The sequence below is a fragment of the Anguilla rostrata genome, chromosome 10 (assembly GCF_018555375.3).
Source record: "Anguilla rostrata isolate EN2019 chromosome 10, ASM1855537v3, whole genome shotgun sequence".
In the NCBI taxonomy this organism is placed as follows: Eukaryota; Metazoa; Chordata; class Actinopteri; order Anguilliformes; family Anguillidae; genus Anguilla; species Anguilla rostrata.
This window is the reverse complement of record NC_057942.1, coordinates 43,178,151-43,202,565: the sequence shown is the minus strand read 5'-3', so window position 1 is coordinate 43,202,565 and position 24,415 is coordinate 43,178,151. Positions and strand designations below refer to the sequence as shown.

The following is a 24,415-nucleotide window of genomic DNA, read 5'->3' as shown; positions in this document are numbered from 1 at the left end:
TCCCTCCCTCCCTCTCTGTCCCTCTCTCTCTCTCTCTCTCCCTCCCTCCCTCTCTGTCCCTCTCTCTCTCTCTCTCCCTCCCACCCCCTCTCTCTCCCTCTCTCTCTCTCCTCTCGCAGCTGGGCCGTTAGAGAGAAGCAGTGTTGATAGCGGACGGCAGGCTTCAGGCTCCACGGCGTGGAGTTTCTCACTCGACCAGAGAGGAGCCTCCCTCTCCCTCAGCAGCGCGCGGACACACACACACACACACACACACACACACACACGCTCGCACGCACACACGCTCGCACACACACACGCACGGACGCGAGCACGGACGGGCTCGCTCGCACGCACCAGAGGCCCTGAGCCCTGGACACACACACACACACACGCACACACACACCGGCGGCCCTGGGGATTCTCCTGGCCACGAGCGCGGCTCACTGACAGGGCCGGAGGAAGATGACGCCGCCGTTGCCGCGGCGATGCCTGGGCTGGATGTCTCTGCTGCTGTTCGGGCTGACGTCTCTGAGCCCCGAAACCGAGGGTGAGTAACCCGGCGTCCCCCTGAGAGGGGAGCGCCCGCCCGCCCGCCTGCTCGCTGTGTGTCGCCCCCACGCTCCCCAGGAGCCCCCTCACTTTTTAAAAGATTATTTCTCTCTTTGAGAGGCTTCTGACTGCCCTCTTTAGCCCAGTTTACTGCAGCAGGTTGAGCGCTGTCTCTGCAGCCGTTTTTAAAGTGAGGAGCGGGGGGTAGTTCGGGGCTATTTTTTGCCCCCCGTGATATTTACGCTCTCTGGAACCTGTCGGGGTCTCTGCGGGGTTTGGGCATGTGAGCCTGCGGGTGTGCGGCAGCGAAGCGGACGGCGCTCGTCCTGTACGGCTGACTCCCTGCGTCCGCACCTCACTGAAATAACTGTCCCTAACGGCTCCAAATGACAGTTGAAGAAATTTGAATTTTAAACGCAGTAACTGTACTTTACCAAGATTTGAAAGTTTGTAGCGATTTTGCCAGCGTTCCAGTTTTGTATTCTATGAATCCGTTACTGCTAGACCAATGGTAGACAAAACGGGTGATACAGGACTATTGTAGTAAACTGTAAATATATGGATTTATGTGCCTCCAAAGATTTGTAAGAAATTTGAATTCTGAATGTGTTTATATGTGTTAATCTGAAATATTTGGTTGAACATTAACTTGTTAAATTTGTGCTTAAAGCAGTTCATGCGAGTACATTTTGATGTTTTACATTGTTTTGAGCTACTTTGTGTTAGTTAGTGGTGGGTTTGTTGTATTAGTTTGAACTCAGTTTTTGCTAGCTGGGATTTAACATTTTCAGCGGGTTTGTGTTTATGATTTATATTGTTTGAACCGAGTTGTTCTGGTTGCGGTTTAATTGTACACGTTGTTTTGACTCCGTTTGTGCTTGTTGTGATTTTACTGTGACTGTGCAGTTTTCACATATTGTTTCGATTCGCCCTGCGTTAGTTTGGATGGGTTTCGTTGTATTCGCTAAATACAATGAGTGTCAGTTGTGGCTTGCATGTGCCACTTTGAACCCAGTTGTGTTGGTTGAGGTTTGTCTTTACAGAGTGGTGTGGGATTTGGGGGGTGGGGGGGGTTTAGTGTGAGGCTGGAGGGGGCTTATGGGGCTCAGCTGTCTGACACTTGTTGGACACGTTCAGGCTTCAAACTTTAAACTTCTGCCCTGGGACAAAGCGCACGCAACAGGCATGTACACACACACACGCGCACACACACACACAAGTGTGTTACACGCCTGTGTGCAGACTCAGAGGAATTCTGTGAGGAGCAGTGGTAGTCGGAGCTTGGAGCTCCTGACTGTATCTGATTTCGGTTGCTGTTGCTGTAGACCCTTTTGGGTCTGTGATAATATTTAATGAAGGCCGGGTTTGGTACTGACAGCGGCCTGTTTATCTCTGTTCTTCATTTACACCCGTTTCAGCGGGCCGTGCCGATGTCGAAAAAAAAGCGCCCCCCTTTTTCTCGATTTCTCTAAAATGTTTATTTTAAAATCTATTAGGTTCGTAAACACGTTGGAGGCGCTCCTGCCAGAAATGTGCTCGCGGACGCTGGAGCCCCTGAAGAAGAAGGCCCTTCTTTTTTTCGCACACCGCTCGGAATGTTCCAGAAATTACAGTTGAGTCTCGTACACGGGCCGAAGTCAAAGAGCTGTTTAAGTTGTATAAGCGCCGCGTTTATCGCGGGACGGAAGGCGAGCGGGGTCCTCGACGCGTTCTCCTGCGTGTTCTCAGAAGCGCGATTGGCAGGTTTGACAGCCGGCGCAAACACCGGCGTGCGCGCATCGCGGGCGGGGGGGCGGTGAAAAGTTCTCTGCTCGTGCGTTCTGTAGAGCAGCGGAATTCGGTTTGGTGTTCCTCAGGACACGTGGGTGACTGCGTGTCGAAAAGGGAATTTGGGACTTCTGCAGTTGGGAACGAACGAGGAACCTTGAACCATTTTAACGGTCGTGCATTATAACTGCAAAAATCTGCATTTGTGTGTTTCATTGTATATTCATTGGTTGCCTTGTTGATTTTTTTTTTACTGTTTTTTTGCAAGTAAAGAACTTTTATGTAGTCTTTTTACAAGCTTTGTGTAAAAAGTTTTACCTTTTGCAAGCCTGTATCAGGAGGAGAGGTTGTAAAATCAGGGGGATGTTCGAATAACGTCAGAACACCTTTATTGTTCGTCAGTAGGTTGACATCATGCCCAGTGGTTATGTGTAGTATGTAAAGTTATTATGTAATATGATTGTCTAGTCTGGAATTGTCTCTCTCTGTTCCAGTAACAGCGAGTAAAACATGGCCAATTTTAAAGTAGGCTATTTAATAAAGAGACATCAACATCAAACTGGCAAAAAATATATATATATTTGCAGATTTTGAAATTGGGCCCTGTGTCCAACAGCAAGTGCTGCATACTGCCAAAATAAGCCAGATGTGTGCTGGCTGTACCTGCCGTTTGTTCTGCAGGATTGCCAGATGTGTGCTGGCTGTAACCTGGCCGTTTGTTCTGCAGGATTGCCAGATGTGTGCTGGCTGTAACCTGGCCGTTTGTTCTGCAGGATTGTCCGTTTATTTCAGCAGCTCTCCAGCACGCGTAGCAGTTGTGAGTTTGGCCGCAGATGGACATGAAGCGAGCTTCGAGACAGCTGCGTGCGTCTGTGTCCTCTCTGTGTGGCTCTTCTTCATCGTATTTACGTTTTTTATTTTTACTTTGTTGACTTTCTTTCTTTATCTCTCTTTCCTCTTTTTCTTTTTTACTTATTGTTTTTCCATTTGGTTTCTGTTCATAGTAGCTTGCGAAGGTGTGTGTGTGTGTGTGTGTATAGTGTGTGTGTGGAAGCTACAGCTCTGTTTCTGAACATCCTCTGGCTCAGTGAGGCGTCTCAGCGATGCTGTCAGCGCGTATCTCGCACGCCCAGCGCCGTAAAACCGCTGCTTCCTCTCAAGCACCTGGTGCTGCTGGAGACCAGCTGCTTCCTCAGAGCTCAGCGAGGAAGACTCTCTCAGGCACCTGGTGCTGCTCCGTACCCAGAGCAGAACAAATGCACTGGCCACCTGACCCATGTGCTGGGAGAGAGGGAGAGAGAGAGAGAGAGAGAGAGAGAGAGAGAGAGAAAGGGAGAGTGAGAGAGAGAAGGAGAGAGAGGAAGAAGGAAAGGTACCTGACGCAGGATTATTCTGAGGAAACATTAGAGCATCATTAGTGCACCACCTACAGGCTAGGCTGCAAGAGATGTGTCAGTCACCATCTGTTGGATCACACCAGGGAGAAGTATCGGAAACATCTGGCTTGATTTTTTCCATCTACATTTAATGTAAAATCTAGGTGAAGTAATGGATCTGTCTTGATTATGCAGTGTTTTCCACTGTACAGCCAGATACACAGAGCAGTCTCTTTGAGCAGGAGGTGAGTGTTTGAGCAGGGGGGTGAGTGTATCAGGAGGTGTGTGTTTGAGCAGGAGGTGAGTGTTTGAGCAGGAGGTGATTGTTTGAGCAGGAGGTGTGTGTTTGTGCAGGAGGTGATTGTTTGAGCAGGAGGTGTGTGTTTGAGCAGGAGGTGTGTGTTTGAGCAGGAGGTGTGTGTTTGAGCAGGAGGTGAGTGTTTGAGCAGGAGGTGATTGTTTGAGCAGGAGGTGATTGTTTGAGCAGGAGGTGAGTGTTTGAGCAGGAGGTGTAGGTTGGGGCAGAAGGTGAGTGTTTGAGCAGAAGGTGAGGGTTGGAGCAGGAGGTGTAGGTTGGGGCAGGAGGTGAGTGTTTGAGCAGAAGGTCAGTGAGGGTTCTGTCTTGATGGGTCCCTCAGCAGTAACAGCCAGGACTCTCCCCCCAGGGGGAGATGGGGGGGGGGGAGATTAGGGGGAGAAAGGGCAGAAGAATGAAAGAGCAAAAGTGTCTGTTTTATCCTTCGCCGAGCGGAAAGAGGACGTGCAGCAATGTAAACAAGGTCACAGCGATCTGGGGCTGTCCACAGCCTGACCTTCAGAAGGAGTTCACTGTGTGTGTGTGTGTGTGTGTGTGTGTGTGTGTGTGTGTGCGTGTGTGTTTGTCTGTGTGTGTGTGTGTGTGTGTGTGTCTGTGTGGGTGTGTTTGTGTGTGTGCGTGTGTGGCATCAGGCAAGGATTTTTTACAATATGTTGTCTTCATGGAAGAGCCCCACAGTAGAGTTGGTTTGCATTTGTAACTAACCAATCAAATCCATGTTTGGTCGCTCACCTCAGAATTTGGGTTCACCTGTTGCTTTTTCTCTCAGAGTCAGTTTCAGAACGGTTTCAGGATGAAGGGCTGCAGTGTGTAATGATCACACAGGGAAATAAAGGGAAAGTGAAAAATATTTATTTATTTACTTAAAAAAAAATAAATAAATAAATAAACGGTTTTCTGGGAAAATGAATGCTTCCTTTTAGCATATGGAATATAGGCATTACCAGATACCCCCTCAAGAAGTTTCTTTTCTTAAACTTGAAGAGGTTTGACGTTAAAAAGTGTAAAAGAGTAATGGCGAGAAGGGGTGGGAGGGTAAAGAAAGGGTCCCAGCGTAGCCGGTCCGGTAGCTTCCTGACAGGAAGCGGATCGGTTTCCCGAAGCAGAACCCGATCCCCGCTCCGATGTGGGGGTTCGGCAGCCGAGCTGGGCCGCTGGGCCCTGGGGCCTGGGGGGGCCGCGTCGGAGGCTGCACCTGTGGCTCTCCAGCAAGTGGGTGTATGGCCGGGGTGAGGGGGGAGGGGGCGGGGCGGGGGCGGGGGCTGTATCAGCAGCCATTTATCCTGTAACCGACACCCCAATGATTACCACTCGCGTCTTCTCAGGGCAGAGCTGGTGTGGAAGCTTCGCAGGAGCCAGAGTCCTGCCCCCAGTCCAGAGGGTAAAATGAGGAGGGGGTGGGGGGGCACAATGGAGGCCTGTACATGGGGGGGCATTTTGTCTTCTTTTAGCCCTGGTTTTCAGTCGTTCCTGAGCGCCAGCATTAATATGCATGAGCGGGGTTTTATTTTTCTGCGCGGCGTATCGTTATATATCAAAGACGCGTTTCCACAGAGACACCCCCCGACCCCCCCGCCACCCCCGCTGCTCCGTATTATTGCCCCCCCGACACGGTGGCTGGGCTGCGCCTCACAGCCCGCAGGCGTCCGTCCGGACCCCACACTTCCTATTTGGGTTGGAAACCTCCACCTTCAGCCTCTCCAAAGAAAACCCTCCGCACGCTCGTTTGTGAAGTCTGCTCGGTCCCCCCCGTTTCTAACCCCCTCCTCCTCCCCGTCAAACTCCCCCTTCACACTTTTTATCACTCTCTTTCTCTCTCTCTCTCTCTCTTTCTCCCTTCCTTTTTATATTTTTCTTGACTGCGTCCCCTCCACAGTCACATAAAAAAGCTGAACATGGTGAAATGTGGGGTACGAGAGCAAAGGGCCTTTGTTGGATTGCTTCCCCTCTCAGCAGTCAGCGCCCCATAACCTCACACTCCAGTAGTTCGGTTGTTTTTGCCCGTGACTTCTAACGCCTGTCCCGCGGATAGATTTAAAGGACTCCTTCAGTCCGCCCAAAAAAAGCTTAAAATGTCTTCTGCACAGCGGGATGAGACACGCACATTAAACAGAAAACCATTTGAGAATAAAAGAGAAACTACTAAAACGTTTTCAGAGAAAATTATCATCACGCGTGGATTCTTTTTTTTTTACTTAAGAACAGTGCTTTACTGTTTAAAAAAAAAAAAAAAGAGATCAGTTTTTTAGAAGTAAGAAGCTGTGGCGGGGTGGCGGTAGGTCGCTGGGACGAGAGGGGGGGGACCCGCGCTGTTGCCCGGAGACGGAGGGCGGGGTGCCAAGCCCGGGTGACGGACAGGAGGCAGGTGTGTGGTGAAGCTGGCGGTGCGCTGTGATGAGGGGTGGGGGGTGGGGGGTTTAGTCGAGCCCCTCGCGCTTTGTGAGGCTGTGGAATTGTTTTGCCGGAGGTATGGGGGGGTCGGGGGGGGGCATCACTGTCCACTGTGTGTCTAAACATGGTGTGGAAGACAGGGAGGCAGCGGTTTATCCCAACCGTCACGAGGAGGGGGGGGGGGGCTTAGGACCCAGGAAAAGGTTACCGTTGACAGGAAATACGGGGGGTTTGGGGGGTCTATTTCTGTATCGCTTACGGGTAGATGAGCTCAACCCTGGACCCCTTCATCAATTCCTGGGGCCTGGCGTCTGGTGCGCTCTCCTCTCTCTCCCTCTCTCTCTCTCTCTCTCCTCTCTCTCTCGGTCTCCACGAGCTTTCAAAGGGCAGCCCAGAAAAACAATGGTTAGGATGGTGCGGCGTAGCAGCGGACCAGCCTGGCCGAGGGCAGAAGCTCGTTCCTCTTGGTGGTCCAAACCGATCCAACTTCAACAAACCCCTCATTCCATATCCACGGAGCTCAGCGTGATGGACTGGGGCAGGTCGCACACTTGGCCATGGTCGGGAGTTTTTAGTTTTAGTGAGATTACGTCTAGCCCCTGTGTCCTCGTGATTTCGAGAGTGCCGCCTGCTTGTTCCATTTAGTCCCAGTGCATTATGGGAATGCATTACAATGGGGGGGGGAAATTGGCAAACCCGTCTCACACACACAGAGAAAAACAGACATTCAATGCACCATTCAAGTGGTGCTCAGACAAAAAAAAAAAACTATAAGCTTCTGTTCAGATGTGATTCCGCGCCATTTGCTCTGGGGAGACGGAAAGCGAGCGGCGGCTCTGACAGCGTCTCCCTGGCTGAGGGGAGCTGACCGCGTGTGAACCTGTGAGTAAGACGCGTGTGTTTAGCCAGCGAGACGCACGCGTAGCCGGCCTCAGCCAGGCGTGGGGTGATCCGATTCTGTAAATGGGGCTTTAATCTTTTTTTTGGAGACGGGGGGTCGCACCGCAAACAGTGGCACACCGGGCGAGCGACAGGCCGGGCCTTTCTCTCCGTCTCCACGGTAAACACGCGCGTCGCCTGAGCGCCGGTCAGCTGTCAGCGAGCGGGGAAGCGCTTCTGTTAAATGGAGGGAAAATGACCGTTAAAGTGTCGATTGATTGCGGCAGCGCGGCTGTATTTTCGGCTGTTGAATTATTTGCTGTGGGGGGGGAAGGGGGGGAAGGGGGGGGGGCCCACGCGGTGCCGATAACGCGCTGTGTGCTCACGACCTCGCCCGGCTCCCGTTTTCCCACGGCGAACGGGCCCGGTGAGAACTGCACAGGTGCGGACGAGCGTCCTCTTCCCGGAGAGAATGTTCCGGGGCTTTTTCAACCGGCCCACTTTGGGGTGGGTAAGGAGCCGGTCTTGTGAGGTCACAGGTTCGATTCCCCAGGAGGACACTGCAGTTGTACCCGTGAGCAAGGTACTTGACCTGCACTGCTTCAGCATATATCTAGCTGCATAAACGGATGCAGTGTAAATGCTGTGTACGTCGCTCTGGATAAGAGCGTCTGCTAAATGCCTCTAATGTAAAAGAGCGATCAGATCGGCCTGGCGATCAGGCCCTGACCAATCAGTGTACGGATTATAGGATTGTTGGATGAAAAGTAGACGTGATTGGACCCATTTTGCCTTGGTCGGTCCAGAAGTCTTCTCAACAGTCCCTGAGCCAGTCAGAGATCCATCAGTGATAGCAGACGATGCTTTGGGGAAGGCTTTGAATAGAGAGCAGAACACATGAAGGTGGAGTTAGATATTTGATGAAACACGTCTTTATAGCGACTTTGTATAGATGTATCGTATAGAACAGATAAAAAGAGAACTTTGACCGTGTTCAGAAGTCTGTGTTGCGCAGTATAATCACACAGCATTAGGGAACAGGACCACAAAAGCCTGAGTCTGCAGCTGAGAAACAGGCGAGAGACCACAAGTGGTAATTAGATTAGCCGTCGCCTCATTCTACCAACATCTGCTTTACACTCAGAAACTGAAGTAGTCCGGCTTCCAGTCTTTCGTAGCACGATGATAAGAAATCATTACACGCAATTAGTCAAGAGCCGTCTGATTAAGAAATAATGCTTCAGACGGGAATAGAGTTCGCAGGATTTCACTTTGAAAGTAATGAATGATTGAATTTAATTCGTATTGATCGTCAGAAAATTTATGTTTAAGTAACAACAGACTTAATTGTGAGAAGATTCTTTTATTCATTGAATCTAACAGAGGCAAATCTGAGGCTAAGGGAACTGATCTGTATCTTGCCTGGGGGGGGAAAGCTCCCTGTTATGGCTCCTGACACATGGGTCTGACCCCAGCCAAAGCTCTGGACTTAAAGGTTTTTACGTGGGGGGGGGGAGAATGTGACACCCCAGATAGAAAGAGGCTTTGTTTGCCCTGTGTAACCAAGAACCAAGACATTCAGTCGACCACACGTAAAATAGTACTCTTATTTTTATGAACATCTTTTTATTGAGTTAATATATATATATATGCACATGTAAAATGTATATCTAAATATATATTAATATGCACCATTCTCATCGTTCAAAAAGTTGCTAAACGAGTCAGTATTAACAATACTGCACACTCTGTATGTCTCTCTCTTATATCGCCCCCTGGCTTGGTGATCCCCTCCACAGCCTTTCCTTCTGTCTGAAGCCGAACGTGAATCTGATCGCAGACATCTTCTCTCTCTCTTTGCTGGCTGGCAAAAACTCTCAGAAATAAACAGTCTCTACGGCTGCTCTGCTTCCTGCCAGCACTCACACAATGTTTTAAACCCACTCCCTTTCATTTTAAACACGTTCTCAACATTTTAAACAGGCTCCCTTTTATTTTAAACACATTCTAAACATTTTAAACATTCTCCCTTTTTTATTTTAAATGCGTTCTCAACATTCTAAACACGTTACCAACATTCTAAACACGCTCCCAACATTCTAAACACGCTCCCTTTCATTCTAAACATGCTCCCTTTCCCTGCTCTGCTTCGAGGGACGGGTTTTACAGCCGACTGTATGCTCTGATTCACCACGTGGGAAAATAAAATAAATACGCCAGTGTTCAAATAAACTCCCTCTGTATCGTTACCTTTTAAATAAATTATACTGATTTAGAGCGTATTAAACCGTGCTTTACGTTCCACGAATAGGCCAGAGATATGAAAAGAGGGTTTTGGGTGACAAGATGAGAAGTTTTTCTTTTTTGTGTTACAGACTTACCATTGGTGCGTGTTGGTGAACGTAATTGTGCATCTGTGTTTGTCTGTGTGTTATATTTATCTGTGTGTTTGTGTGTGAGAGTTTGTCTGTGTGTGTGTGTGTGTGTGTGCGTGTGTGTGTGCGTGTGAGTGTGTGTGTGTGTGTGTGAGTGAATGTGTGTGTTTGTGTATGTGTTTGTGTGCACCCGTATGTGTGTGTGTGTGTGTGTGAGTGCGTGTGTGTGTTTGTGTGCGTGTGTATGTGTGTGTGTTTGTGTATGTGTTTGTGTGCACCCGTATTGTGTGTGTGTGTGTCTGTGTGCGTGTGTGTGTGTGTGTGAGTGTGTGAGTGTGCGTGCGTGTGTCTGCATGTGAGTGTGTGTGTGTGAGAGAGTGTGTGTGTGTGTGTGAGTGTGTGTGTGTGTGTGTGTGAGAGAGAGTGTGTGTGTGTGTTTGTGTGTGTGTGTGTGTGAGAGAGTGTGTGTGTGTGTGTGTGTGTGTGTGTGTGTGTGTGTGTGTGTGTGTGTGTGTGTGTGTGTGTGAGTGTGTGTGAGTGTGTGTGTGTGTGTGTGTGAGTGTGTGTGAGTGTGTGTGTGTGTGTGTGTGAGTGTGTGTGTGTGTGAGTGTGTGTGAGTGTGTGTGTGTGTGAGTGTGTGTGTGTGTGTGTGTGTGAGTGTGTGTGTGTGTGTGTGTGTGAAACGGCAGTTGAAAGGCCACTGGAATGTGCGGAGGGCAGCGGATCAGGTGGCACGATGACCTCGCCAGGTCTCAACAACACACACCTGCGTGCCCCCTCTGCTGACCCCGCGTGTGTGTGGGTGCGTGTGTGTGTGCATGTCTGTGTGTGTGTGTTTGATCCGGCTTTCCCATTGTGAGAACAGTGCATGAAAAGGAGAAGGGAGCAAAAAGAATTTTTTGTTTTTGATAAATGGTTTTAGCAGAATGTCAGCATCAGGGAGACAGTGTGGGGTTTCACTCATGGAGAATGTGAGGTCCTGTTTTCTTTCTTTTCTTTCCCTGGCCAGTGTGCCTTCAGCCAAGGAGAATCCCCCAGTTCCACTTGTTCATAATATGACCCTAAGACTGAATTTGGGAATGTAATCCATTATGATTACCTAAAAAAGTTAGATAGTTGTACTCATTTAATTTCTGCCAAACAGCTTCGTAATGCTGGATAGCTAACACTAGATAGCTAATTCTACCACATCTGGGTCCTTTGTGACTCAGTGTTGCCCAATATTGATAATCTGCAATCCCCTCGCAGGTCGGCACTACCACTCCAGGTCTCCGTATGTAATCAGAGAATGGCATATTCCTTAGACACACACGCACACACGCACGCACGCACACACGCACACACACACACACACATACACGTATATGCATATAACAGACAGTTGAAGGAAAAGTCATTAGAGACGCTAGTTTCCGTCTTTACCTTATGCCTAGGCCACACAGTTTGATCCAAGTGCATCTGGGGGACAGTTGAGATGGGTGGAAAATATATAAGCAGTGAGACTATTATTTTGGATGGATGAGGCTGGGCAGGGGGTTGGGGAGGGGGTTGGGGGGCTGGGGCGGGGGTGGGTTGGGCTGGGGCGGGGGGTGGGGTTGGGCTGGGGCGGGTGGGGGGTGGTTGGGGGGCTGGGGCGAGGGTTTGGGGTGGTTGGGGGGGCTGGGGAGGGGGGGTTGGGGGGGCTGGGGCGGGGGGGTTGGAGGGGCTGGGGCGGGTGGAGGGGGGCTGCGGACTGCGGGCTGGCCCACCTTTGTTTTTCTTGTCTAATCAGAGCGGCGTTCCAGGAAAGTCTGAGAGAAACCCGATCGGCCCGACGGACACGGACTGATTTAGGGACTGACTCACAGCCGCTCTCGTCCGCGCTGCTTTCGCTGAGCTGGGCGATGGGCCGGTCAGTTCTGATCGGGTCCACCTCAGTTTGGCACACCTGATTCTACTCATCAGCAGCTCCACAAGATCTGTAGATCTCAGGACAGTAGATCTCCAGGAACAGGGTTGAGCTGCCCTGCTTGAGCAGTAGAATGAGGTGTGCTTTGTTAGGGTCGGAGTGAAAACCTACAGGACGGTGGATCTCCAGGAGCAGGGTCGGGCAGCCCTGGTTTAGACGTTTTAAGCGCGGACTCTGCGGAGGTGTATGTGCGAATTTAGCAGGATAAAGGTTTGTTTGGTGTAATAAGGCAGCTGCACAGTCCCCATCGGGCCGGGGCCAGTGTTCGTTATGCAAGCCGGGTCAACATCTGGAACCATTTGAGCAGTAATGTAACTTAATCACACGGACAGTAGCACAATTATTACCGGCTATTTCTGGGAACATCCACAATAGAAAAAAATAATAATAATTCGCTGTGGCTGAAAATGACGGAATTTCACAATTTCACGCCCTCATTGCCACGATTCTCACATTTTCTACAGTTCGTATGTGCCTTACTGGCACCAGTGGAAGGGTAGAGTCAGAGAGTCCTGCTAGCCTTCAATCAGTTAAAATTATTTTTCTTTCTAAAATTGTGTACAGCATCTCATCTTTGTCTCTCCCTATCAGAAAGCTGTACTTCTCCTTTCAGCTTTCACGTTTTGTTACTACGAAGGTCTACAGAGGAATATCAGGAGGTGTATTTCCGTGTGCATCTCACAGAGGATGCAGCGTGCTTTTGTAGTGCCTGTCTGTTCCCTGTATGGGGCTGTAATTGGGAGGAAGCGATTGGGAGGTGTGGCGCTACCCAGATGGCGGATCGCGGGATGCAGTAAAGACTCCAGCTGGGGCCTCTTTCACAGAATTCTGGGACTCGGTTCCAAAGGGTTTCTGTGAAACTGTAAAAAATCCCCGGTTTCGGTGTGAGCTGAAAGTTCCGGAACTCTTTGTTGATGTCATTCAGGGAAGGGCATTATTAGCTTGATATACACATTTTAATACTTTTTTATTCTATAATTCACACTGAAAAAAGTAAAAATTGATAAAATATGATTATTTTAAGTTTCTAAAAATGTAATGAACGATGTTGTGATTTATGTTAGTTGTATTATTAAAGCAATTTCATTTTACCGTTATTCATGTTGGATATTTTATTAAAAGAATCTTTTATGTCCAAACAAGGGCATTTTTGGAAGATAATTGACGCCTACCACACATGGACTGGCTGAAGAAGCCTGTAGAGTCAACTCATCTCGTTTCAAAGCACTGACCAATCTTTCGTGCTTTTGATCAATTTAATGACTGGGGTTTTCCTGACAGTGTTTTGCAGGCTGTGGAGACTAAACAAAACCAGGCACAACTGTATATTCCCTTTTTAACATTTCCTAACATGACATCTTTTGGCGGACAGGGAGCGATTCAGACAGCGGTTCAATGTTGTTTTGCCGTCTGTTGACACCTTCAATTTCACTCATACCTGCTGCGCAAGAGCCAAACACAGGCAGACTCACAACATCTGTGCGAAACTGAAAAAGGAAAAAAAGATTCACCTAGCTCAGACTACAAAACTGGATGAACCTGAGCGAATCCCGGACTGCATTGGCACTGCTGAAATCGATTCTGATTGGTAGCATCAGCTGATTTGAGTCTAGATGAGTTATATTATAAACAAAGGGGTTTTGCTGAAATTCCCAACGTATTTCTTCGCAGCAGCGAATCTTTCGAAGAATGACTCCTCACTGCGGTGCACTTAACCTGTCACCATGACGATTACAGACGTAACAGGATACCTGGAGCAGCTCTTCACCTTCAGGTGTGGAGCCCCAGACAATGCTCAGGCCTGTCTTCTCCTGTCACCTGTCCCCGTGTTATCACTTACCGCCAGGTCCCGGAGGGGGACGAGGGATTAGCGATGCGGGTTTGTGTCGGGTCAAAGGTCGTCGGCTTCTGTAGCGGGGGCCTTGTCCGTCTCCTGCCGAGTGCAGACAGGTAAACGAAACAAAATAAACGGTGCGTAGTCCCTCGCGGAAAAGAGGGAAAGAACGAGGGAGGGAGGGAGGGAATCCGCTGGAGGAGAGAGAGAGCGTTGTGTGGAGAGGGCTAATGATGCGGAACTTCTCGCCCCCCCCCCCCCCGCCAGCCCCGATGGCGTCTCCACAAAGCGAGCACAATTTGGGCTAGTAAAAACACACAAGTTAAAAACCGCCAAAGCCTCAGTAACAGAGTTATAAACGTGGCCCTTTGCTGTGGTGGATCTAACCCTGCCACGGGTTCAACCACAGATTTTTATTTTTTTGTAAGAACTAAATGTTTTATTTTTCATGGCTCTATTTATTATTGTCCTGAAACTCACGGAGCGCCACAACCTTGGAGTGCTTTTCCATCCGTCTCATGACATCACAGCTGCAGTGTATTCTCAATGGAGCAATTTGCAGAAATTAAGAAAGAGCTTTTTCTGCTTAGAGCCAAAATGGAGGAGGAGTAAAGTTTTCAAATTATTTAATGCCAAAAAAAGCAAGGCTTTTAAAGCAAGGCTTGCTGGGCGGGGGTCAAGAGGCTGTTCCAGGTGTCTTAGCCCCGCCTTCCTACGAAAGGCCATGTTTAGTTCATTTGCATCAGATGACCGTCATCTAATGACTAATGAGATTGCTTTTGCCAGGAGCTTTTTTGGAAACACGCAAATGGATCAACAGCGCTGCATTTAGGTAATACGACCCCAAAAAATGCCCAAACATTTCTTTTTTTCTTCCCCCAATCTTTCAGTTAAATTTCATTTCTTTAATTTGCATTGCCATTTGTTCTTTTTTTAAAACCTCTTTTCTAACCTTTTTTAACCTCTGTGTATTTGATTAAGGTGACGCAGTTGTTCAAAATCCTTCCAGAGAATTTTTCATTATTAAAGGTAAAATTAAACAAGATTGAAAAGGGGCAATTAAATAGTTGTTAATGAGAAAATGACCATGTTCTCCTGGCTAAAAGTACATTAACTGCTTGTGGAAACTGTTTGATTCCATTAAACAGAAGGTCAGTTTTCCAGGCCCCAAGGTCATTTCCAAAATATTACCATATAGTCGTGGGGGGGGGGGGGGCACACCTGCACATATGATAGGAAATAATTAAAACCTGTTTATTGAGTGAATATTATAGATCAGATAGTGTGCAAACAATTTCAGAAAGAATCACTTCATTGATCTCTAAATGACATTTTTCTCATCGTCCAAGCCAGGCTTCCAGTGAAAAATCACAGTCCTAGTTTGTGATGTTTATGTTTATGCTGAAGTGAAACTACTTTAGATGTCCATGCTGTGTAAAAATCGAGCTGCACTGTGGTGTACACAGCAGTGTGAGAGGCGGGGGGACCCAGGGCCCGGGGGGGGCAGAGCCCCGCTGCTCAAGGCCAGGCCGGCTCCCTTTCATCGTGGCCGAGCTGGGAGACGCGGAGGCGTAGACTGGCTGAGTGGGAGAGGTGAGCGGGAGGGCTGTGGGACACACCCCGCCCCCCCCCCCCCCCCCCCCCCCCCCCGGGTCCTTGGAGACCGGTCGCTGCCGAAGCGAAGGTGTGTGGAACAGTGGGCCCTTCCTGGCACCACCGTGGCCTTCAGGGGGGGGGTCGAGCGGGGCGTCCCCGGCCTCAGACAGCCTCGGCATGCGAGGGAGGATGAAGCAGATGAAGGGCGGACCGTGTTCCCGTCACAGGATGTGAAACGTGCGCGGGGGGGGGGGGGCGAGAAGCTTTGAACGCCCGCCGTGTTCCCTTCACCGCCGAGAGCGTTGTCAGACTGCGAGAACGTGCGGAAAGGAAGAATGAAAGACGGAATGAAAAAAAGAAAGAGGGAAAGCGAGGGATCCGGGAAGGCGCTGTAAGGGCTCCTCTCCTCTCTGCCCGGGATGGGGGGAGTGGGGCGGGGGGGGGGACCCGTGTTTACATCCCGCGCTCCCTATAGAGGCTCCCGCGCCGCCTGTTTGACACGACCAGCGGTAATTAATGAGCGTGCTTCGCCTCGCGCCTCTGCCCCCCCCCAAAAGAGCTCCTGGAGAGGGGCTGAGTGTCTCCAGCATGCGGCCTGAGAGGCAGGGGGGCTTTTAGAGACACAGGGCCGGCCTTAACAGGGTGCTGAGAGCACTCCGTATCCCGAAATCACACCCCTGTCTGCGGGACCCCGCCCGGAGTGGAACGCCAGGCCGAGGATCGACGCCGACTCCGTCTTCTCCAAAAAAACAAGGCCGGCCTTCAGTCCCACCATTAAGTGAATCTCACCGAGGGCGGTTTTAGGGTGGTCAGATGGAGGCACGCTGTGCTCCTAATGTGCTTTGAGATAGAGACGCAAAGATTTTAAATAGGGCAAATTAAAATTTTAAAAAAAGTTTTTTTGAAGTATTGCATCGCTTTCAATTTATGTTTTTGGTTTGGAGAGAAGATTAATTTTTTTGCCCCCCCCCCACCCCCTTCAGCATAACAGGAGCGCAGAATGTCTTTTCTATCAAGAAGAGCGATAACAGTAATTTGGAACGAGAGCGCTCCTCCCTGCTCATTAAAAAAGAAAGATGGCCGTTTGGCCCCACCCTGTTGTTGTGTGCTGCAGTAGAACCCGATCCAGATATTATGGCTGGAATTGGGCACGTCTTTACTGAGGTTATTTTGTAGCTCTTTTGAGCATTCTTGCGTGTACGCGCGCATATGTATATAAGGACTGTAATGCCGCCAAGGCCACTGCGGTCTGCGCAGCTCGTCCCCTTGTTGTTTAAACACGCCGGGGCTGTCTGCTGTTTGGGAGAGAACTCTGTCCTTGTTTTTCTTCTTATCACCGCGCGAGGACTGAGAGTTGTTCCCTCAGCACTAACTAATCATGGGCGCATTCCAGGCATGGCTGAGATGCAGGCCTGCTCTGTGTAAAACGGAATTAGGGACGGGACCGCGTCCGTGCGTCCACGGGACAGTTCGGGCATTGTTTTTCGTTTATTTACGCGTCTCCTTTGGCCCTCTGAAGTGCGTGCCGCTCCTCCTCCTCCTCCTCGTTTCACCACTTTTTTTTCCGGCTCGTTTAATTTATACGGTCGGAAAAATAGAACCCGCGACCCGTGACCTGAACGTGCCTCCTCGAGGTCTTCTGGGCTGGAGGGCGTGTCCCAGATGACATTGGGGCTTGCGTCCCAGGAGCCGCTGTAGGTACTGTAGCTATAGTTACTGTAGCTGTAGTTACTGTAGCTGTAGTTACTGTAGCTATAGTTACTGTAGCTGTAGTTATTATCTGTAGGACATGTGCCTCGTGCCCGCTGGCACAGTGAAGTCCCGTTTTGGCCCCAGCTGGGTTTTTTTTTCCGCTGGTAATTCGCGATGCGGCTTCTGTCGCGCGTGCGGGCTCCCATGATGCACGGCCAGCCCGGGGTTAGCCTAGCGCGCTACGCTAGGTGTGCGCCCCAGATGATGAATGGCTTCTCGGGCAGATGGCGGGCCCGACTCTGAGGGAATCATGTGAGCCGACATACCAGGAAAACAGCTGAGGTGTATTTTAGAAGAGACACACACATGTGCGCTCGCACACACACGCACACACACACACAGAGACTCACACTCACACACACACAGACACACACACACACACACACACACACAGACTCACACACACACACACACTCACACACACCACACACCACACACCACTCACACACTCAACACACTCACACAGACTCACACACACACACTCACACAGACTCACACACACACACACACACACTCACACAGACTCTCACACACACACACACACACACCTCACAGGTGTTGGATTACCCAGGCGCGCGGGGTGTTTTGTCAACAGCTCGCCGACACCTCCCAGCACTGCACCTGGAGCTCACGTGGAACGGGGGGGTGACTGTGCAGGAGGTCAAGCCCCAGTGTGTCCTCCCAAACCCCCCCACCCCCACCCTCCACAGTGCTGTAGCCTATGAGTCATTCTCCCCCTATTCTCCACTAAGTCTGTAGGCTATTTTAATTATTATTCCATTTTCATTTTCATTTTCATTAATTTAATTTCTTCTTGTCTTATTATTTGTTGTCTACAGTTTGCCAATTTAAGCATATGACAAATATGTCTGCGCAATGCTCACCCCAACAACAAAAAATTACATTTAATTTAATTATGATAATATAAGCTTACATACTCACTTGACTTGTCTCATCAACGCAGACGTTTTGGATGTGCGCAGTCTCTAAGCTTTTCTAATTTAAAAACAGCCATACATTGATTAACAGTTTTTCCTAGAATTTATTAAATATCCATTCGGCTGAAGCAGAGCTCTGTCATAATTCCAAAGAAATTTGTCAAAGGAATTATATGCTTTCACATTTTGTCTGGGTTGTTCAACCTTACAAGAGATGTCAGGGTCCTTTTTATATTTATGCACTCGTTTATTGCTAGATGTGGGAGAGCTGTTTTGCCGTGAAAACCGTACATCTCCTTTAACCAATTAGCTCTACTCTTCCTCTTTAAGTTTCATGAGCGCCGTACATGAATGTGATTCCGTTTAACTTCCCACTGTTTGTCTGTGAACATAAAAGCATTATTTGAGTCTTCTGAGCCTAGTGTTTCACACCAAACCCCCCCCCACATTAACCCCTGGAGTCGGGAGATAAAGTTCTAAAGTTCCGAGCCTCTCTGAAGTTTTTTTTTTCTTTTTTCTTTCTTTCTTTTTTAATGAGGAGAAAATGAAGAGTGAAATTCCTGATTTTGATCCAGGGCAGCTGTTGGCTGTCTGTCTTTTGCAGCAATCCAAAATATCATTAATGTCAAACTCCATTTTTGGAGACACTGAGAGGAGGGCAGTCACACTTTTCCCCAAGACGTTACGCACAAGACACTTCTAATAAAATCGGTGTCGCTCTTTTTTTGCGAAGGGCTTGATTACATTTGGTTAATTAGAACAATAAAGGGATTAAAAGCAGTCGTGTTTAATTAGCATACCAGCCTTGCTGCGGCAGGCAGTTCCACAGAGCCAGGAGATCCAGTTACTGATAGACGGCTCCTTCCCAGTCTCACCCGAATTACCTCATCTGCGCTGCACGGAGAGCGCGAAGGCCTCCAGGTTTTGTTTCGGAGAACAAACTGGGACATTCTGCGGCAACAAAACACACCTCTGTCTGCGCCCGCCCTGCACCGCGATAATATGTGTCTGTTCTCTGTGTCAGGATAACCAAAACAGAGTGTAGTGTCACCGGTATCAGATGACATGCAGCCTCGGGGGCGATGGGGGGGCGGGGGGGTGTGACGGGCAGACGGAAAGTAGGCTTCTGTCTGGTTTAATGAAGAGCCTTCTGCCCTGGGTAGCGCTTTTTTCCTTTACCGTCATCGTGGTCGAGTTGTATGGGTATTCTTCCCAGAAAAAAAATAATAAAAAGCTAAGGTGGTTTTAGGGACTTTATCCCGCGGTGCATCCTGCTCCAGTGTCTGTGTCCGATGGGCTCGACTGAGGACTGTGGCCTTGCATCGTGGGGTTGCTCTGGTCCTCATAATGAGAGGTTTGCAGTGTTTGCGGTGCCAGCTGTCTGAATGGGTGCGGGTTTCAAATTAAGGGCCAGTGACACGTCTGAGGCCCTGGGCTAGCAGGAGCTGGACGGGCGGGAGAGGAAGTGAGTTACCCGTTTGGACACCAGAACGCGAGCGTGTGTCCGTCAGGGCCGTCCGGCCGAGCTCGGGCGAGGGTGACGGATGTGTCCGCTGGCACACACCGATCCGTCGAGCGTCCGCGGGGGATCCTCGTGGCCGCGCGCTGTCAGGTCACATGTGATGTCTATCGAATCACGTCGCGCTGTGAGGAACGCCGTCTGCAGATAAGTTGATAAATCGCCATATTTATTCATTTCGCTTTTGAGCCATTGATCGTGGCGGGGGGTTTTTTTTGTTCACTCCCAAGAGCACGAAAACCACAAGCAGACCAAACGATCTCCATCTCTTTTAGGAACGTCAGTGTGCAGAAGCCGTAGGGCACCTGTAGCTCACTGCAGTGTATTTCTTCTGTTTGAAGACATTTAAATACCTAACCGCTGTACTGCTGTTGGTCTTCTGCATGAGGAGTGTCCCAACGGAGCTCCGTGCCGGTGCTGTGTCTCCGGAGTGCTGAGGCATTCCTGAGCCCGTCGAGGGCGGGGCCTCGCCGCCGCGGGGGTCAGCGCGAGCGTCGCTGTTTAGCGGAAAGAGAGGATCGGGTTCCGCCGGCTGACTCCTCTCGCCTGTTTGTTCAGCGGCGGCAGAACAATGCGCGGCGAGCGTCCAGCGGGCGGGTCGGGGTCGAGGAGTAGAGACGACGCTCGGCGCGGAGAGGAGCTTTCCGCCGCGGACCCCCCCCCCTTCCTGTGAGGAGAGACCTGTCCCCGCTCGGCCGCGCGGAGGGTCACATGGCGGGAGGGTCACATGGCGGGAGGGCCACATGGCGGGAGGGTCAGTTTTCAAACCCAGACGGCAAAAACAACGGACGGAATTTGCGTCATATCGGTTTTACCGCATCGCGCTTCGTCTGAATCCAGCCTATCACGGCTCAATTCACAGCACTCTTACTGGCCTGTGGGCTGCTGTGCACAGACTCCATTTTGATTATGAGGGTGGGGTACAGGCATAGATTTCGGCATGCGCCTTTGCATTTTGACCTGTTTTTCCTGTGCGTTGCACTTGATACGATATTCAGCAACACCTTTCTAAAAACAGGTTTCCTGTGTACGAATGTGTTACCAAATCTCTGAAAAGAAGTGCAAAGCAGCATAACTGAATGAATGAATAAATAAATAAATAAATAAATAAATAAATTGCTGCATAGATTTTTTGCTTGAAGGAAGTTGAGTGATTCCACTCAAAAAATCGTTAATGGCAAACCTGAAACACCATATAAACCGTGGAGAGCCTGCGCTGAAAAGCCAGCAGGTGTGAGCGGGAGTGTGATCACAGCGCTGGACCCTCGGTCGACACTCAGAAGGGCGTCGTTTCACACGAAGCCTCCCCGTTCTGCTGACTGACCGAGCGGAGAGGCCAGAGGACCCAGCCTGAGAGGGGAGCGGGCGGAGTTCATCCGGGCGCAGTGAGGGGAGAGGACTCTGAGACAGGAGCGGGCGGAGTTCATCCGGGCGCAGTGAGGGGAGAGGACTCTGAGACAGGAGCGGGCGGAGTTCATCCGGGTGCAGTGAGGGGAGCGGGCGGAGTTCATCCGGGCGCAGTGAGGCGAGCCGGCTGTTTGCTGATGTTGGAACCGCCCGTCGAGGCGCAGCTGTGGGGCATCTGGTCTCAATGAATGGTAATGGTAAATGGACTGCATTTATATAGCGCTTTTATCCAAAGCGCTTTACAATTGATGCCTCTCATTCGCCAGAGCAGTTAGGGGTTAGGTGTCTTGCTCAAGGACACTTCGACATGCCCAGGGCGGGGTTTGAACCGGCAACCCTCCAACTGCCAGACAATCGGTCTTACCTCCTGAGCTATGTCGCCCCAGTAATGAGCATGTTGGAAGGGGTGAAAGAAGCGGACACACTCTTTTTCTCCAGGTTTTTTTTTCCAGTGCCCACTTTGCGTCCAAATGCGTAAACCAGAACTACTGCGAACATTTTAACCAAGACCAAAATGTATAAATGCAGAAAAGGACATTATTTACACGGGCAATTGCACTGTTCGCTTGCCTTGCCTGTGCTCATAGCCTCAACCAACAGTCACAACAGCCTGGAACAGTAGCACAATGCAAAGGATGCAGTTAGGTTATTGACACAGTTTCACAATAACTATGCTGAGTGGAGAATATGTTTTGTATTGTGTGAAGTGTCTATGGTGCAATTCATGTTTTTAAGGGCAGATATAATTGGTGATAAGTGATTTTTTTTTTTGTTGTTGGTGCTTTTGTCACTTGAGTTTTGGAGTGGGGTCATTTAGATTGTTTGATCCAATTACATTACAAGACGAACATTGTGGCTTGCTGTACCGCTTGGCGATTGGCTTTCTGAAGACCCATCAGACTAATGACCTCACAGCGAACCGGTTCTGCTTCTGCATCTGCGTTACGCAACACTGATTGTGACTCTGAACTTCAGCTGAACCCAGCCCTCGTTCAGTAGGAGCGCTCTGCTCTGTCCAACCCCGCGCAGGACTGACCGCACGCACGTTTTCTCCTCTCACAGCGAACGTTCTGGACGCCATGCTGCTGAGGAATTCTGGGAAGGTGTCGATAGACGGGAGCAAGGATGAGAGTGGGGGCACGGCCTCAGTCTCCCCACAGCGCCTGCTCTGGTGCCACTGCTACCACCACTGCCCCGAGGACTCCACCAACAACACCTGCAGGTACACACACGCACACACACACACACACACTACACACACACACACACACACACACACACACACGCACACACACACACCACTGCCCTGAGGACTCCACCAACAACACCTGCAGGTACACACACACACACAGACACACACACACACACACACACACACACACACACACACACACACTGCCCCGAGGACTCCACCAACAACACCTGCAGGTACACACACACACACACACACACACACACACACCACTGCCCTGAGGACTCCACCAACAACACCTGCAGGTACACACACACACACTCTCACACACACACAGACACACACAGACATATACCTGGCATAAACCACACCCACTCCTGACAGAAACGTATCTTACAGACAAAGGCCCCACATGATTCTGTAGGATCAGTTACCTCCATCACAAACCATTAAGTACTTACACATTATCTCAAATCTCAAAAAAGTACTGTTTGGCAATAGAGCCGGGTTTCTCACTGTAGAAACTGGGTTAGTCTTTGTGTTCTTTGTGTTTTTAGTGAAAGCAAGGCTCTTTCAAGTTCATTTCATTGAACCTCAGGTCTTAATTCAGTTTTCCCTCAGTTACTGAAACGCAACACAAACAAAAACTGATGTGGCTAAGTACTGATTAATGTGACAGCTAGCAATAAACATACACTATCGAAATGAGATAATCAAATCAGCTGTGGTACACAAAAACTCCTGTTCATCTGTCTCTCGCCAGCTTTTATAATGAAATAAAATCAAATGGAACACTCATAAGGAACTTATTATAACAGTGGGGGAAAAAAGATTTTGGCTGCTTTTTGTAATTACAGCAATTCATAGGCTCTGGGTCTATTTATAAGAAGCTTCTTTCTCAATAGAATAGAATATTTACAGAACAAATACTGTTACCAGCTTAATTCTTTACTCTTATTTCTGTATAGGGTTTTTTTCCCCCCTTCACGATGAGCACGATGATTATTTTTGCTCTGATGATGATTTTGATGGAATTATTGGGGAAGATGATAAAGATTATTGGTGGAATTAATTTTGTGATGGCGATGATGATTTTAATTATGATAAATAAAGTTATAATTTATAAATTTATAAAGTTAGAATTTAAATGATTCCAGAGATGGTTATGATAACATTTATTTATAATGGAGCTGATGGTGATTAAGATTATGATTGATAATTAGGAATATGATGATGATGATGATGATGATGGTGGTGGTGGTGATGATGAAGATGGCGATGATGATGGTGATGATGATGATGACAATGATGATGATGACGATGGTGATGATGATGATGAAGATGGCGATAATGATGACGACGATGATGATGATGATGACTCTCCTGTGCAGGACGGATGGATACTGCTTCACCATGGTGGAGGAGGAGGATGGAGGGTTTCCCGTCCAAACCTCCGGCTGTCTGGGACTCGTTGGTTCTGAATTCCAGTGCAGGGTGAGTTACCCCCAGAGAATTAAACCCACGAGCTAAAGCTGCTGCTCACTGCTTCCTTTATCTCACACCAATGTGGGGTTATTACAAATCTAAAAAAAAAAATCATTATTGGTGGGGATAAAAAAGGACATTTTATCATTAACATCAGTAGTTACGAGAACAATCTCATCATGGCTGGAGCTCTTTCTGATGCGCCGATACACAGTCAGTCCAGGTAGACGCTCAGGATGTGATTTCCAGGAGACGGGTAAAAATAACTGCCCCACGCGTGTGGTATCTGCTCCGTGTCGGGGTTCACGTCAGATAAGTACAAAATGTCTGCATTTGTGTAGGTGATTTATTTATGTATTATAGTTATAGAAATGTGTCAGATCGGGAAGAGAATGTCTCAAGAACATATGCATTTTTCTCTGAAAGGTCGTGAAAAAAAACAACTTAGGTTTAAAGTCAACACATGTTGTAAAATAATTGGTTCTGTTAGGCAGAATAAACTGAAGCATAAAAGTTATCTTGCTATGTAAAGGTTGTGTAAGTCGCTCTGGATAAGAGCGTCTGCTAAATGCCTGTAATGTAATGTAATGTAATGTAATGTAATTCATAATGGTATGAGACTGTAAGCTTGTGTGTGTTTTCTTTGACAGGACACGGGGAACTCCCGCCTGAGGAGGGCGCTAGAGTGCTGCACGGATCAGGACTACTGCAACTGGGACCTGCACCCCACCTTGCCCCCGCTGAAACCACCCAGTAAGGCTCGCTGGCTAACGCTAGCCCCCATCTTAACCTCAGCCTGCAAGCCCAGGACAGGGCTGACTCAGGCACACGCTAAGGGATTTATTTCATTGATTGTCGTGGAGTTCGATCCTGAGAACGTAGACTTGGACCAAAATGTTGTTAGTCACGTGGAGTTCTGCAATTTATTAGCTTGGTTGCGTCCAACATGAACACAGAATCTATCATTGAAGAAATTCTACAAATAATTAGGCTAAACAAATGTTTAGTGTCATTGGCTAACCCTCTGTGCATCTTAATTCCTATTCACGGTTTCTGTTTAATCACAGTTACCTATTTCGCAAATTTTGGATGGTTTGCGGAATAAGATT

The 24,415-nt window shown here is 49.0% G+C and overlaps 1 protein-coding gene across 1 annotated transcript in view; it reads left to right on the top strand.

Annotated features, from left to right (window-relative positions):
• LOC135233597 (bone morphogenetic protein receptor type-1B-like) overlaps positions 1-24,415 on the top strand; it is a 102,337-nt gene that overhangs the window by 69,435 nt on the left and 8,487 nt on the right. Inside the window, exons 4-7 of the mRNA XM_064297317.1 lie at positions 120-529; positions 21,692-21,851; positions 23,213-23,315; positions 23,957-24,059. Of these exons, the coding sequence (XP_064153387.1) occupies positions 445-529; positions 21,692-21,851; positions 23,213-23,315; positions 23,957-24,059 (451 nt within the window). The 5' untranslated portion in view covers positions 120-444. The remainder of the gene's footprint in view (positions 1-119; positions 530-21,691; positions 21,852-23,212; positions 23,316-23,956; positions 24,060-24,415) is intronic.